This window comes from Marmota monax, unplaced genomic scaffold (genome assembly GCF_021218885.2).
Source record: "Marmota monax isolate L192 unplaced genomic scaffold, Marmota_monax_Labrador192_F-V1.1 WCK01_AAM20220418_F8-fsc00195, whole genome shotgun sequence".
In the NCBI taxonomy this organism is placed as follows: domain Eukaryota; kingdom Metazoa; phylum Chordata; class Mammalia; order Rodentia; family Sciuridae; genus Marmota; species Marmota monax.
In genome coordinates, this window is record NW_026691979.1 from 1,053,782 (window position 1) to 1,069,484 (window position 15,703).

At 46.0% G+C, this 15,703-nt stretch overlaps 1 protein-coding gene across 2 annotated transcripts in view; it reads left to right on the forward strand.

Annotated features, from left to right (window-relative positions):
- Nucleotides 1-15,703, forward strand: part of Csmd1 (CUB and Sushi multiple domains 1) — a 1,167,250-nt gene that overhangs the window by 875,169 nt on the left and 276,378 nt on the right. For both annotated transcript variants that reach the window (XM_058580132.1, XM_058580135.1), the window contains exons 20-21: nt 3,531-3,700; nt 7,543-7,699. In XM_058580132.1, the coding sequence (XP_058436115.1) occupies nt 3,531-3,700; nt 7,543-7,699 (327 nt within the window). The remainder of the gene's footprint in view (nt 1-3,530; nt 3,701-7,542; nt 7,700-15,703) is intronic.

Below are 15,703 nucleotides of genomic sequence, written 5' to 3' on the forward strand. Positions count from 1 at the left end.
CGTGAGATGGGAGATGGCCTCTCGCGGAGTCAGTCTGTTAAACTCTGTTGATTGGAGAATGGAGTCTGTCAGCAGAACAGACACCAAGCTGCGGACCCTTAGCTACCCTAATGGGTCACAGGCATTTCAGAGGCAGAGTGCATAGTGACTTCAAGTTTCTTTGAACCCTAAAAAGCATTTGGCTTTAATACATTTGACCAATTCTATTTAAACATTATTTTCCTTTGACAGTGAGTCCATAGTTTCTGTAAATAAATTCTTGATTCAAAAATTTGAAACAAAATTAAAAATTAGAACTTTAATTGCTGCTGATTCTTAAGAGCTAATCCAATAATAGGATTAATTAAAGAGTAAATGTGCATAGGACAATAAATGGGTCAAATGTAATACCATTTTACATCTTCTCTGAGTAAATGTAGGACTCTGTGTTTTAAATGATTCTCACTTCCTCTGTCGTGGGCAAGGTTTGCTGATTGGCCATTTTGTATTTCTGTGCTTCCAAAGCACACACCCTTGCAGAGTGAACGGAACCCACTCTCCCGGCAACCTCACAGCCTTCTCAAGAGCCCCTCACAGTTTCCAGGAGGCCTTGAGGCCACAGGGACTCACCTGTGTTCCCTGAGGCCAGCGCTGTGTCTGAAGGGAGCTGGGGCGAGGCGCAGGTGGGCAGCGCAGACTGCGCTGGGGGTGGGGTGGGGTGGGGGTGGGCGTGGCCTGCAGCAGTGGGCGTGGCCTTTCTCACTGTGGAGGATTAGCTAAGCCACAGGGATCCTGGGCCTGGCAATGTCTCTGTGAACAATGCTTGTTGATCCAGGCCCAGGGGGGTGCAGCCCAAGAGGAAGAGGAAGGACATTGGTGTCACAGGTCATCTCCTTTGTACACAGAAATTCAAGGAAAAAAAAATCAATTGACTCCTTTCTATCATGGTTAATTTAGTTATAATTAGTTTCATTCCAAAACTCTCCATAACAATTCAATTTTAATTAAAATTTCAGTGGATTCTTTATAATACAGCAAATGATTCATATCAAGAAAATTTGTATCCATTTACCTTAAAGTAATATTAAATGGATTATTAAAAAACGTAAAAAGTGAATCATTTAATTGCTCTGGTAATGAAGAATTACACTGGATCCCTTGAGTCAAGTTCAAAGAATTTTTGACTTTTTGATCCCTTAAATCTTGCAGTTTTTCTGAGCACCTGCCTTTGAGCCTAAGTGCCTGGCTTCCTCTGGTTATCTCCTCCAGTGTAGGCCCAGGTTTAGTGAACTTCTCTTGGGCTCTTAGACACATCTTGGTTCTTTCTGCCCAGGAATAATGATATCCATGCAGATGTGTCGTCATGTGTAAGTTAGGTTCAAAGAGTCGTCATTGCCTGTTTACTGATAAATCTCCATCGTGCCTCAGATTGTGAGAAATACCTGCTCAGATGCAGCAGATTTGCTTTCTGAGGTGAGTCTGCAGTGAGACGTGGGGGCTCAGAAGGCTGGCTTATTGCTCCTGTCTTCTCTTCCCACAAGCTGAAGCAACATTGTCTCCAGAGTGGTATCAGTTACAAGCGGCCAGTTAATTTTGCAGTTATTATTTTGCATAGTGTAGACTTAGTTACTACCATTTGTTATTTATTTTCTTTAAAAGAGCCTCCAAATCTAAATGCCAACAAAAAGATGTACAGAATTACTTCCTTGGGTTTGATTTCATGTTCTTCCATGGCTTACAGTGCTCAATTCTTCTTTCTTGCCCTTTCTTCTTGGAATATTATGAAAAAATGATTATATGTTGATGACTAACACAAGCTTCAGCTTACTGGTAACCTGTTTCAACTAAATGTCCTTAATAACATACTCTTCTAGAAAATTTAACCTACCAATATTCATTTTATCATTATAAATTGGGAGCATTATTGTGAACAATTTGATATAAAATGTGTTCAGCATCATTCAGGCTATGAAGAGTGTCATTCTCTTCCTGAGCCCTTACTGTTTGTAACTCTCAAGTCTACGTTCACCTTGTGACCTTGGGAAAGAGCCTTGATTTGTGAATCATTGCATGCCTTAGTTTCCTCATCTACAAGTGAGGCTTAGTGATCTGTCACATAGGACCACTGGGAGAACTATGAGTGAATGTAGAGAACTTAGAAAATTTGTGCTAGCAAACACCATTTATTTTAGTTTATGCCTCAGCCTCGTTGTGAAGGCTTGAACCTACTTTAAAACTTTTCAGACACTCACAAATCTGTAAAACATTTCTCCGTGTGGCAAGTTTGCTAAGAAGCAAAACAATAGAATAAAAATCTCTGGTAGTGTGGAGGGAAGGGTAGGTGGGCCAGCCACCACTAGCCAAGGGAACTAAACCTGCCTAGGAGAATACAGACACCACAGCTGGTGACAGGGAGCCCCAGGTCCCAGGAGAAAGCTCTTCCTCTGCAGCGGTGCCTGTGGCACTCACAGATGGCCTGGACCTGGGGGGCTTGGCTTGGCTTGGCTTGCTCCGAAAGGCTGCATAGGGCCATCTCCCACAGCTGCTCAGGCAGCAGAGAGGCAGAGCTCTTGGGTGGGAGCCCCGTGGCTACTCGATTGCCCCTCATCCCTCCAAGGCTCCCTCCATCCTCTTGGTCTCATGCAGCGGAGGGGGAAGATGGAGAGCAGCTCTTGAAGACCAGGTCCTCATCACCCCACCCACCCTGCTGGAGGCTCATGGCTGGTAAAGTCGTTGATACCGAAGCCCAGGGGTCTGTCACACACACGTGCACATGTGTGTCTGTGTGCGTAGTGACTTCATTTCACCCTGTTTTTTTCATGGAATTTTAGAGCTGAAGGCGTTCTTAACTGACACCGTTCACAGTCATAGATGAGAAAACAGATGCTGAGGGTTTGTGACTTTCCATGATCAACAGAAACTAGGGTTTTATTATTGTCGCTTTGCCGTGGTTCAAGGAAGTTTGTTTTGTGTGAATTTGGAGTTGAAAGTCAACAGCCCTGTTCTTCCATCAGGAAAAGGGGAAAGAGCATAGTGATTGCCACGGGATGGTCTCCATCCTGAGATGGCGTGGACGGGACAGTGCTGTGGCCCATCAGAAGGCTCTGCTGCTTTCTGTGACATTAGACCCCCTTAACTGCACTGCTTGATGCCAGGAGGTTCAAGAGCAGGAAAGCATGCTGGTCTCACAATAGGATCGGCACATGGAGATGACCGGGCATTTCATGAGGGGGAAACAGGTGGGCAGAGGGGGCCAGGCCTAGATGTGGCCAGGGAGCTCTTCATAGGGTGGTGAGCTGCATCCATAGAGGAAGGCCGTTCTATTACAATAACCAAGAAACTATTGAAAAGGCGGGAATGGGATGTCTTTTCTGCCCCGTGATTAAGCTGTAAAAGTAAGCCACTACTCTGTTTTTATAATTTAAAAAAAGGCATAGATGAGGGACATGCATTGGTAGAAGAGAGGGTGATCATAATGTTGGAATTTTTAATCTATTAAAATCAGTAATTCCACTTTTGAATCCTCTTTTTTAATGTCCTATTTATTTTAGCTGAATGTGGAGCAAGTGTGAAAGGAAATGAAGGAACATTACTGTCTCCAAATTTCCCATCCAATTATGATAATAACCATGAGTGTATCTATAAAATAGAGACGGAAGCTGGCAGGGGGATCCGCCTCAGAGCGCGGAGCTTCCAGCTGTTGGAAGGAGATACGCTAAAGGTAAGCCCGAGCTGGTGCATCTGTTTACCACCTGCCTGCCTCCCTACCATCCATCCGTCTATCACCTGTCTACCCACCTGTCCATCACCCATCCACCAGTCCATTATCCTTCATCACCCTCTTCCTTCCTATGTGTCCATCCTCTATTCTTCTCTCCATCTATGTATCCGTCTATTCTCATATCGACCTCCATGGGTATATATTGATCTACCTCCATATACACATAATTTGTTTCCATTTATTTATGCAGTTGCTTTGATGAAGTAGAGTGTGGTGTCATTTTGTAGAGTCTGTGTGGATTTAGAAATCACTTTGTCTATGATCCTAGATCCAACTAACATTGATAAGTAGTATGTTGTGGGAAAATTATTTGGTATGCATGGCCTTTGCTCTCTATGTGTAAGACCCTGCAACAGTACAATCTTTTTGGCTGTTTTGAAGACTAAATAATTTAACATATGATGTTTGGGACATCATGCCCGGCACGCAAGGAAATCATTCAAACCTGCGGGACCCCAGGCCAACCCTTTCTCCAGGTGTTCTTTATTATGAATGTGGCTGTCACGTTTGGAGCTGGAGGATTCTGGTGTGCTGATGGGGACAAGCCCAGCTACTCTCGTGGTCAGCCAGGGCGTCGCTGGGTTGGACCATGACCATTGCACCACGGGCAGCAGGCTCCCAGCTCTGCCATGATTCCTACAACTTCATCTCCAGCTGGAATCACCTTCCATTTCTAAGGCTTCTGGCATAGACCTCACCTACCCTGAACTCTTTCAGGAAAGTGGGGCCCTTGCAAAGCCCCGGAACAGGATGGTGGGCGTTTGCAGACCCAGGACGATGAAAGAGACAGGCTTTGGGCAATGAAGGCCAATGTTGTAAGTCATCTGGCCCAGCCAGCTTCTCCTCGTGGGGAGAGACGGGCAGCTGGACCACACCAATGCTGATGCCTGGAAAGGGAGGGCCACTTGCTCATTTCCCCTCTAAAGTCGGTTTCAGTTATATTTGCAGCTACATGGTTGCACACAGAGACACCTGTCCAGTTCAACAGATTCAAATCACTTGAAGCTCTAAGAAATTGGCTGCTCTGTTTGGCTGTGGCTTTGTTCAGGGTGATCTGACCCTCTTGACCTCGTGGGCAGTGATGTGCAGGGTCAGAGCAGCTCACAGACCCGAGTGCCTGGCTGCCTCTCAGGTACAAGGTGCACCACTATGCAGAGCCATCATTTAACAGAGCAGTTTTACCCTGGCGGTCCTTTGATTTAGTAGTCTTCTGAAAACTCCTGCTGAGAGCACGAAGGGCTGTAATTAAGAAGTGTTTTGCAGTCAGGAAGCTGGAGCATTGCTGCTAATCTAAAAAAAAATATGAAGTTGAGTCATAAGAATTTTCTGAATTCATTGACAGCCTCAAATTTAACACAAAACTTTTGAGTGACTATTCTCTGGTACAGGTGAGTGATGAGAGATACTGTGTGAAATATGCATTGATAAATAATGTCCAAATGGAGGGAAGGAAATCATGCTCATTTTTAATTAGGAGCAGCTTGAACTTGTTGATTACAACAAAAAGTAAAAATAAATCTTTAGTTGCAGGGAAACTGTCAATCACATAAAATGCCAAAATATTTTGCCATCTTATGTTTTGTAGAATGTTCTAATAGATATCTCTGTTAAACGTGCTTAAATTATCTTAATTTTGGAGCAAAATCTGTTCACATTAATCTTTCACACATGCCATGATCCAGTAGCAAAGACGAAGATGTTATGTATGCACACTACCCACAGTCCCCCCAACAACATGTAAGACAAACAGCTCTTGTGAAACATTGTGAAAAGCAGGTGTGGGAAGAGCTGAGGTATGGTTCCTGGCAGCAGGAGAGATCTCGTGAGAACTCAGCATCAGCACTCGGAGATGCCTGGTTTCCCAGTTTGCTCACTTGCTCCCTGGGCCACATCCCTCTGATGCACTGACTAAAGGCAAGCTTGAGAGGGTCCTCAGAGCAGATGGCTGTCACCTGGTGTGAATCAGGTGGCTCCAAGGCTCTTTCTAACATCTGGAAGAATGCTTGGAGACAGCTGCTTAGATGAGAACTGCAACCTGGAGATGTGCAGACCCAGCAGGCCCGTTGCTCATTACCCTGGAATTACCTGGGCATCACACCTGGCTCTTTCTTGGTGATGTGTGCAAATCCTGAGCCACACTCACCATGAGAGAGGCAATGAAGCAAAGCTGGTTCAGGCTTGATCTTGTGTCCTCAGTCAAGGGCAGCATTAAGCACCGGTGACGTGGACATACACGATAGAGCCACCCACTGCTATGGAGAGTCAAGGAGTTAAGTGTTCAAGCTGCTCAGCTTTGCTGCTGTAACCGTGAGGCCACCAACTTGGTGACACTCTGTGGGGTGCAAGGTCTAGCCCCGTGAGGGAGCCAGGTGGATACAGCCATGTGGGAGGTGGTGTCCAGGACTGAGCAGAGCTGGCCGTGAGTCCTGTTTCACACCCAGCCCAGCTCTGTGGGCCTAGCCAGGTGCCCTTGGCCTTTCTGGGAGACCTGATGTTTTTTTCCTTGAGACAGATTTTCCTCGGGGTTTAAAACCCTTCTGTCAGCATGTCAGATGCCTTCCAAGTTCATGGAAGCCCCATCTAAAGTCATAGAGACTTCTTAAAAACCATAGCCTATGGCAGTAGCCTTTTAATAAGGAAATAAGGGAGAAAATGATTACATGACACTGTATATACAATAATTACTGGCAATAAAATAACTAATAATGCTTCTAGATGTGTCTTCTTTCTCATGAGTGTGCTGGTGTGTATAGTCTGCTGGGCAATGGGTGTGGTGATGGGGAGGAGTGAGCCAGGGTCCACGTGAGGCGGGCAGAGGGGGAGGGAACCAGGCCCGGGAGCACCTACATGGAGAGGATGGCCTTGAGAGGTTAGGGTGCTTTCAATTAGGAAAAACTGGACACTCTTCCAGACACCCCGTGGCCTGGTCCACAGGGCGGCTCTCTGCCGGAGGGAGGGGCGCGAGGATGGTACCCTGTGTTCCAGCTGCACTGGGATGCAGGAGGCCACCAGGCTGAGTTGATGTTGATGCCATTTCCTCAGACACACCTCAGCTCAGAGAGTGCCACGGGGTGGGGTCCCCATGGAGGTGTTGTGACCCACTCCTACTGAGGTGCAGGTGGCTCCCTGAAGGTGGGGAGTCCTCCAGGAGCCCTGCCCCTCACCCAGGCATCCCATCACCACCAAGCCCTGTGTGCACTGCCTTCTGAGACTGATCATAGCCGCTGAGTTTCACAGTCACTTCAGAAGACGGCCCATGCAAAGTGTTCCAGGCACGATGACCCGTCTGCTGTTATTACATGACGGGACTCTTTCATGACAGCAAATCCAAGGCTAGTCCCCTGCAGGCCTGAGAACTGTGGCTGGGCTGGGGTTCGGTAGTGCTGTGGTTCCGTGCCTTAGACGGGGAACGAGGGAGGGACATCCTCTTACACAGCTGGGTCTGGGCGAGACTCTCGCCTCTGGAACCTGCTACATCTTCCCACCTTTCCACCCTGAGGAAGGGGCAAGAGGAGACAGCAAAACCCAGGAATGCACAGAAACACTCACTTAATTTTACACAAACAGGAAAGAGCTCTCCAGGTAGCCAGTGTGAGAGGATGGGATGGAGTCTGTGGCGAGTAGCACTGAAGGGAAGGATGAAGCTCAAAGAAAAATAGATGATTTAGTGCTTCTGAATACTTCATTAAAGTGCGTCTTTGAGGATTCGAATGTCTTGTTAAAATTGCTACCATGAGAATATATCGGGGAACAGGAGGACTCATGCTGTGAATTTTCACTAGGTTTATGACGGAAGAGACAGCTCGTCTCGAGCCCTGGGAGCCTTCACCAAGAAGGAGCTGATGGGGCTGACCCTCAACAGCACCTCCAATCACCTGTGGCTGGAGTTCAACAGCAACGGGTCAGACACCGACCAAGGATTCCAACTCACCTACTCCAGTAAGCCACTCGCGTCGGCCCACCCTGTGCCTTTATTGATCTTCTCTGTCCGTCCCCCACCGTGTCTGATTCCATACCTGTCAAAATCAGTAAATTCAGAAACATTAGGAGAAGCAGCAGTTTGAAATTTATCTCTTTAGAGGTATTCATATTTTTTAATAATCAAATAGCTAGACCTGAAGAGGAAAGAGCTTATGACCTTGAAGAGCTGCTGGGGTTAAAGATTGATGGTGGCATAATGTGCACCATCCAAAGGCTGACTAACATGGATATGAAGGATTTAGAGTGAATGCTTAAAATGGGGTCAGCCCCATCAGCTTGTTCTTGATGAAGGCTCCTAAGGCTTTCGAGATATATGTAAAATATATATTATACTTTATATATTATGTGTATATATATATATACACATATATAATGCAACTGTATACACACAACTGCATAGCAACTGGATGTTGTAGATTCTTTTCTCACCACTCATTCCCCCGATGATAGAACCAACAGTCATTTGAGTACTCACCAGAGAGCCTTTCTTTGAGTTGGTGGAGTGTGGATTTGACCTGCAGCCTACAGTTTAACCAGTGTTCTGCAGTACCCTGTAATAATGCAAATCAGCTGGGTATGGTGGCACAAAGATGACCTTCTCCCTGCAACTCTGGAGGCTGAGGCAGGAGAAGGGCAAATTTAGGGGCAATCTGAGCAAATTAGGGAGACCCTGTCTCAAAAAATAAAAAGGGCTGGAGATGGAGCTCATCCCTAAAACATCCCTGGGTTTGATCTCTGGGACCTCCCAAAATGAAAATCAGTATGGAAGGTTTCCTTTTTAAGATATAAATTAAAAAGACAAGAAAAGGAAATTAATTGTTGCTTTTTCAAAAAAAAAAAGAATTTCACTATAATAATTGCCATTTGCAACATTCTTAGTCACAGCCAAATTAAAAACAAAAATAGCTATTTTCTTTGGATAACTAAAAGTGATTAATCAATTGAAATGCTTTCAATATATAAATAGTGCAATCTTTTACTAGTCTGATTTTAAAATTTCATGAAAATGACCCCAAGACATGGGAAATTTAGAAATTCAGATTTTTTTAGTGTGAAATGATGTGGGTGCTCATCAGAGCTGCTGCCTTTATTTGACAGATGAGCAAATGAATTTCTGGGAGGATAATCATCACCCCTCAGACCCCAAGCTAATCCAGGTGCCCAGAGGAAGATGAATTGCCTCAGTCCCCTTAATACAAAAAAAAAAAAAAATTATGGTTGATGGATTTTAAGACTGGACAAAAACAGAGTGGCCGATGTCCTGAGAAGGCCTACTTTTCACTCTCATGAGAATCCCATTGAAAAGACTCACCAAGTCAAAGCGTTTCAGTTGATTCCTATGCATAATTCAGTGATGGTGGACAGCCTGGGATGGATTGATAAGCATGGCTTTCTTTAAGAGACCCCAGCCTTCAGAATCTCACCCTCCAAACACTGCAGAGCTCTTAGGGACCGTTTTCAGTGCGTGCAGGTGGAGCACACGTTGGGGACCCTTCTCCTGTGCTGTGGTCCCTTCCTCGTGCTTGGCAGTGTGCTTCTTGCTTGGATGCATGGATACCCCCCTCCTGGCTCCTGGACTGCACTGACACTGGGGAAGGCAACGGCAAAGCCTTTGGATAGTCTTCCTAGCACAGGGTGGACAGGAGGACATTCCCACGCACACCCAGGGTTCCTCAGTGCTCCCTCCACTGAGCACAATTGGATGCCTTGGCTTATGTCACAAACCGCGTCTGCTGTCCCTGTTCCTCACCAGAGAGCAGAAAGCTGTGGCCAGGGCGCCAGGGCTCACCTTCCACTGTGCTGCCCTCGCGAGGCAGCTTCCCGGGAAGAGCCTTGGGCCAGGCTGTGGCCTGTGTCTCCCTGCTGTTCCCAACCACTTGTCTCCCCTCCTCCTGATACCCGCTGGAGTGGTTCTTGATTCGCCCACACTTAGCTCTGTTCTCATAGAGGTGCAAAAGTCCCCCAAAGGTAACGCTTGAGTGTGCAGCCTCATGTGGCCAGCGTCAGAGGGGAGAGGGTCACTGGACTGTCCACAGCCTTCTGCTGTCTCCTTTGTTCTTCAAGCAGTAGTTAGCAAGGCCTGGGTGGAGACAGGGGTTTCAGTCTTTCCATTCCTGACACCCACCCACCCTCACCAAGAGGGCTTCCTTGGAGTCTCTTCTCAGCCCCCACTTGGCACTCTTGGGTTGACAAAGCTCCTCGTTTGTCTTTGATGGCAGCCCAGGCTCAGGACATCTGGCTGTCCCGCCAGGTTTCCCAAGGAACTTTGAGAAAGTTTGAGTCAGTGCATATTTCCTGGACATTCCAATACATGGGCACATTTGCGTAGTAGCACAAGCATCTGGAAATAGAAGGAAGAAGCTCTGGAGATGATAGGCCTGTGGTTCTCAATCAGACCCATACAACAGGAGGCATCCTCTCCCCTGCCCATCACACCGCCTGTCTCCACCCTCAGAAGCAGACTCTCCTGGGAAAAGTCCCCCTTGTAGGATCCTCGTAAGTCTGAGCAGGCTGCTGCCGGGAAAAGATATCTGTGATGTGGAATTAACGGTGCCGATGGCTATGTCATCAAAATAGTATTAACCTCACATTAAATTCTAGGGTTTAAACACTAAGTAATTAAGTTTAAGAAATTCCAAGCTCCCACAGTGCGATCGAATACCTGAATCAAATATCCATCCCTAAAAGTTATATCAGAAATGATGATAACTGTTTTCAAAAGACTTGTGATTTCCTCTTGCTAGTTAATTGCTTTTACTTAAGGAAATGTTCATATTTAAATGTTTTAGATCCATAATTAATGTGCATACATGAGTGGATTAGTCAGCAGAATAAATATATAACTTAATAAATAGGCTGTGGTTTTTAGAAGTGAAGACAAATAGCACACATGTGCTATTAGTATTAATAGTGAGCTCCGGGTTGCTTCCAATTTTAGCACCTTGGCAATTCTGGGTCTTGACCGGTGGCTTTTAATCCTCTTCAGAAGTTAGAAAGCATCTTCCTATCTCTAAGTGACCTGATGGAGCTTCACACCAGGCGTGATGTGCTTGGGACCCAAATCCTCATCTCCTGACAAAAACCCAGAACTATTGATGAACTTACTTGCAGATGTTTTAGGAGATGCACTTTAATAAACACCACATATATTGACTGATAATGAGATCTGCCAAGACATTGGCAAGGAAGAAAAACAGATCAACATTGGGCCCACCCAGAATAAATACACTAATTAACAGGCATTGATTAAGCAACTACTGTTTTTTTAAGTAGTCAGATGGACCAAAATAAAACTTAAGAAGTCTGCGTCTATTACAAAACACTGCTCTTACTACAGATTTGTCTGTGCCACAACATCCTGACCATGCCGCGCGTGGGCCATTTCCTGTGAGCTCTCTGACGGCAGGGACCAAGGGATCTGTTTTGCACCCCTGTGCACCTCACGCTGATGTGTGACCTGTAACATGAGTCTGGATTAAGACGTGGGATTAGCAATGTGACAGCTGTGTATGCGTTCTCAGGCTGTGCTCCTGGATCCCCAGTCCTCCACTCCGGCTCCAAGAGTAAGGAGTGGAGTGTCAGCAGGTCTAAGGAGCACTTTAGTTCTGCTTCCTCACAGTGATTTTGAGCTTTTAAATATCAGCAAAAAATTGTCTTGACAGTGGGTGACTACATTTTCTTAATATCTGGACAAATTTTTTAAAGAAAAGGAGTTTGGGATTTTTTTTTTTTTAAATCCCATATTGAACTCAAACTCCTTTTAAAAACATGTACTTTTGAGAACTTTACAATAATGATTTCCTGATATTCATTCTTAAGAAACTTTACCACAGGACCTACAGAAACTTGGAGCGAGCTTCTGCACTGTCATTTAAACAGTGAGAAACAAGCAAACCCTCTGCACAATTTAACAAAGACGCTGGCTTCCTGGGGACACAGTGCAGGAGCGGCGTTGAGCGTTGAGCGTGCACCTTGGGCTGTGCTGGGGCAGCCTTTTCCCACTAATCAGGAAACCTGCCTGGGCTCCTGAGTGCTGAGTGGTCAGCACTGCACTGACACAGAAGGACAAAGCTGCCGTCCCTGTTGACTAATAAGTGATGTCAGAGAGTCCCCATCAGCACTGTGTGACTGGTGTATAGGACTGTGGCTTTCCCTCCCGCGTACAGATGCACTACGATTAAGTGCTAACCGTGGGTGGGTCTGGAGATGGTGAAGGTGTCCACTCACAGACCCAGTACACAGTGACAGGCACGTTTGGCTGTAATATCATTTTTTATTAAGCTTGAGCTTTGCTCTATCAACGTACTCTTGCTTTTGTACATCCACAGAGCTACGCGGTCTGTACACATATGCTGGTGTGTGTCTGTGTGTGTGTGTGTGTGTGTGTGTGTCTGTATGTCCATCAGCAGTGACTGTGCAGGGTTCTGCAGAGGAATGGGAGGCACCAAGACTTCAGGGGTCCTGCAGGCTCTTGCTGAACATCTTCATCTCCTCAGTGGACAGTAGGGTTCCACTCCACTGCCGTCCACACAGGCTGCCCACCATCTGCCTCCCCTAAGCGCTCTTTCCTCAATGCCCCAAGCCCCCAACTTCGGTCCCTGGGTCTTATGTTTTCACCGGCAAGCATGACATTCTCATGAGGGGGAATCTTTACTTGGTCAACTCTGTGTCACCTACTTAGAGATGAAGATAGTGGTCAAGTTGGCCCAGAATTTGCAGGAAGGAGGGAGACTGAAGTCAGAGGGGCATTCCCAGGGAGAGCAAAATTTCAGTCACCTTGCAGAGAGTGGGCTGTGGCCTTTGAGCCATGCATCTGTGGAGATGGAGTCTGAGAAGAGAGGAGCATGTGTGTGAGGAGAAACGGACACCAGCCACACACACGCAGCTCCACAACTGGCCACATGTGTCCCGTGTATCTCTGTGTCCTGGGCTGGTTTGAAATCTTCAAATGGACCATAGATTCCTCAAGGGAAGTTATATTATTATGTGTTTGCATTTATTTAGGAGACTAGTTCTAATTCCATAATTCCTGATTATCATAAGTTCCGTAAACAATGCAGCTTGGGAAATAAAAAAAACACTTCAAAACTGGGGAGCAGGAGCGACATCACAGTGCAGACACAGTGAGAGCAGCAACCCGCTTACCTCCCTCCCAAACCCGCCAGAGATTTCCTGGCCAGAACATTTTGGCACAGGTTTGAACAGAGGGAGAAAGAATATCAACACTATGGTTTGGGTTTTTTATGGATGTGCCCTAAGGAATGTTATTATTATAGGACATATAAAATAATGAGATCCTTATGCTTCTAACTTCTGCTCGAAGCATATCCCAGGTCAGTGTGTCATTAGTGACGAGCCACACTGGGCAGGGGTTCTGCAAGGGAAGTGATTTGGCCTTTTTGACTCATTTTCACAGGATCACAAGGTGTGGCTTACTCTCTCAGGGCGCTGGGTCATGGACCTGCGTCCTCTGTGCATGGCGTCAGGCACCATCTCAGGGGACAGCAGCTGTCACTTAGAGGGAACTTACACTGTGGTTCTCTGCACGGATCTCATTACTAGAACATGACCACAGACCCAGAGGCATCTTTTGAGTCCATTAAAGCAGTTACCAGCTTAACTCTTGGTTCTACAGTATTCACTAGCATGTCCCACCCAGTCACAGCCTCTGCAGGAGCAGAGGTGGTGTTATTTGGCAGTAAAGCCTGTAGGTAGAGGTCAGGCCTGAACGTATACAAGCAGGAAAGCCAGGAAGTGCTTCACTCATCGGATGCTTAGTAAAAATGGGTTGAATGGACAAAATATTTTTGGTAAAAGAAAGTGATGGGTAAAGGAAGCAATTCAGTTCATCAAGCTCCATAGGCTTCCAAAGCCTTGTTCTGTTCCTGAAAGATTCTGTAGTGTGCAGTGTGAGAAGGCAGCAGAGCCCTGGTCCAGGGGCCAGGTTGCTGCTTGCTGCAGAAGCTGTGTCTGAGCTCATTCCTGTCAGCAATCCCCGGAGCACTGGGGTTGGACTGAGAGGCCTAGAGGTGTTGGGGACAGTAATGTCAGCTCCGTCCTGACTCCAGCCTCTCTGGTCCTATGTTACACATGGGGCCATGGGGCCTGACCTGGAAGCGCATGTATGATCTGGCTAGCAAGATGCCCCCCCACTGTTCTGAAAATAGGAAGGACCAGGCTTGTTGGATTAGAAGGTGGTAATTTTGGACCTGTTAAAGATGCTAAGTGGCCCCTGGATGCTTTGAAATGGTACTCCATGGGAGTGTGTGATGTAGCCAACCTGAAGCATGTACAGATTGAAGAGAGCTAGAGGGACACCTGGTAAACCCCACCATGGTGTGTATAGCCAAGTGCCCACTCACTAGCATGTCCCACCCAGTCACAGCCTCTGCAGGAGCAGAGGTGGTGTTATTTGGCATTGACAGCTGATTCTGAACAAACTGTCACATTCTGTGCATGAGAAAATTAAAGCCCAGAGCTATGGGCTTAAGCAGCTGATTTCGTTATTATGCTGATAGAGATAAAATGGCACCAACATTAAATACTCAAATTAATTAGAATGAGCCTTTGAGTGTGCAGAGAACCTCAGGGCCAATGAAGAAATACTAAGCATGGTCACCTTTGAACTTCAAAACAGGCCAGAAATATTGTGTGAATGAAACATGCATAGGCACTGTATGATAAATTACTAAAATTCTGCATAAAGACAGGAATAGGTATGTTAGATTCTACAGACAAGGTCCTTGAGGTCATGGGTGAATAATTATTCACATAATGGGATGGTGTCCTTGAAAGGTTGATGTAATCTTCTTTAGATGTCAACCTTGCACCCCTCTCTGCCCTATTAGGTTAGTAGTCACAGCAAATTTCTGATACAGATGCCTCTGATGAGCTCCCCTGAATGCAAACAGGATTTAAGTAACTTATAAAACTGTACATCAGGAAGCTTATACCAGTTAATTAGCAGTCCTCAAAGGAAAGCTCTACAATCTAATTTCATAAATGATAGAGACAAGTCTTCTAGACACCCTTGGAAGTAACATGTAAGCATTTCTGTTTTGAATTAAAATAGCCCAGTTTTGGTTTGGATAGGAGGTGTCCCCCAAAGCTCGTGTGTGAGACAACCTAGGGTTATTCAGAAATGAAATGATTGATGATGAGAGGTGTGGCCTCATCAGTGGATGCAGGCACTGAATGATTAGCTGGGTGGTGATTGACAGGTGGGGAGTGGCTAGATCATTGGTGGCATGCATTTGGAGTTCATAGTTTACCTGGTGAGTGGAATTCTCAATCTGCTTCCTGGTTGCCTTGTCCTGAGATGCTGTCCTTCTCCAAGCCCTTCTGCCATCATGTTCTCCTCATTCTCCTCAAGCCGAGAGCAGTAGAATTTACCCACCATGAACCATACCTCTGAGACCATGAGCCAAAATAAACCTTTCTTCCTCTAAGTTATGTTTGTCAGGACTTTGATCACAGGGACAGAAAGGTTTACTGAAACTACAATTGATACCTAGAAGTGGGAACATTGCTGGGACTAACCTGACCAGGTGGTTCAGAAGTGTTTGGAGCTTTTTGGAATTTGTGGGAGGGATTTTGAAAAGTTTAGAGATGGAAGCTGGAAAAGCTTTAGCATGTTGTAAGTGGAGGTTAGTGTGTGATTCAGGTGGGATCTCAGAAGACCAGAATGCCAACAGGACCATGGACAGTAAAGACTGGGCTCATGAGGTTTCAGATGAAAAAGAGGCTCTACTAGAAATTGGACCAGAGGCTGTTACTGTTATGTTATGGCAAAGAAGTTGTCTGTATTTTGTCCATGTCCTGAGACTTTGTGTGAGGCTGGATTTAAAGGAGATGTACTAATTGTTCTGGAGGAGGAAGTTTTAGGCACAGCATTCAGGTAATGGGATGAATCCTGCTGACAGCTTTTAGCCAAGTTCACTGTGGTAATCAGAAGCAGAAAGA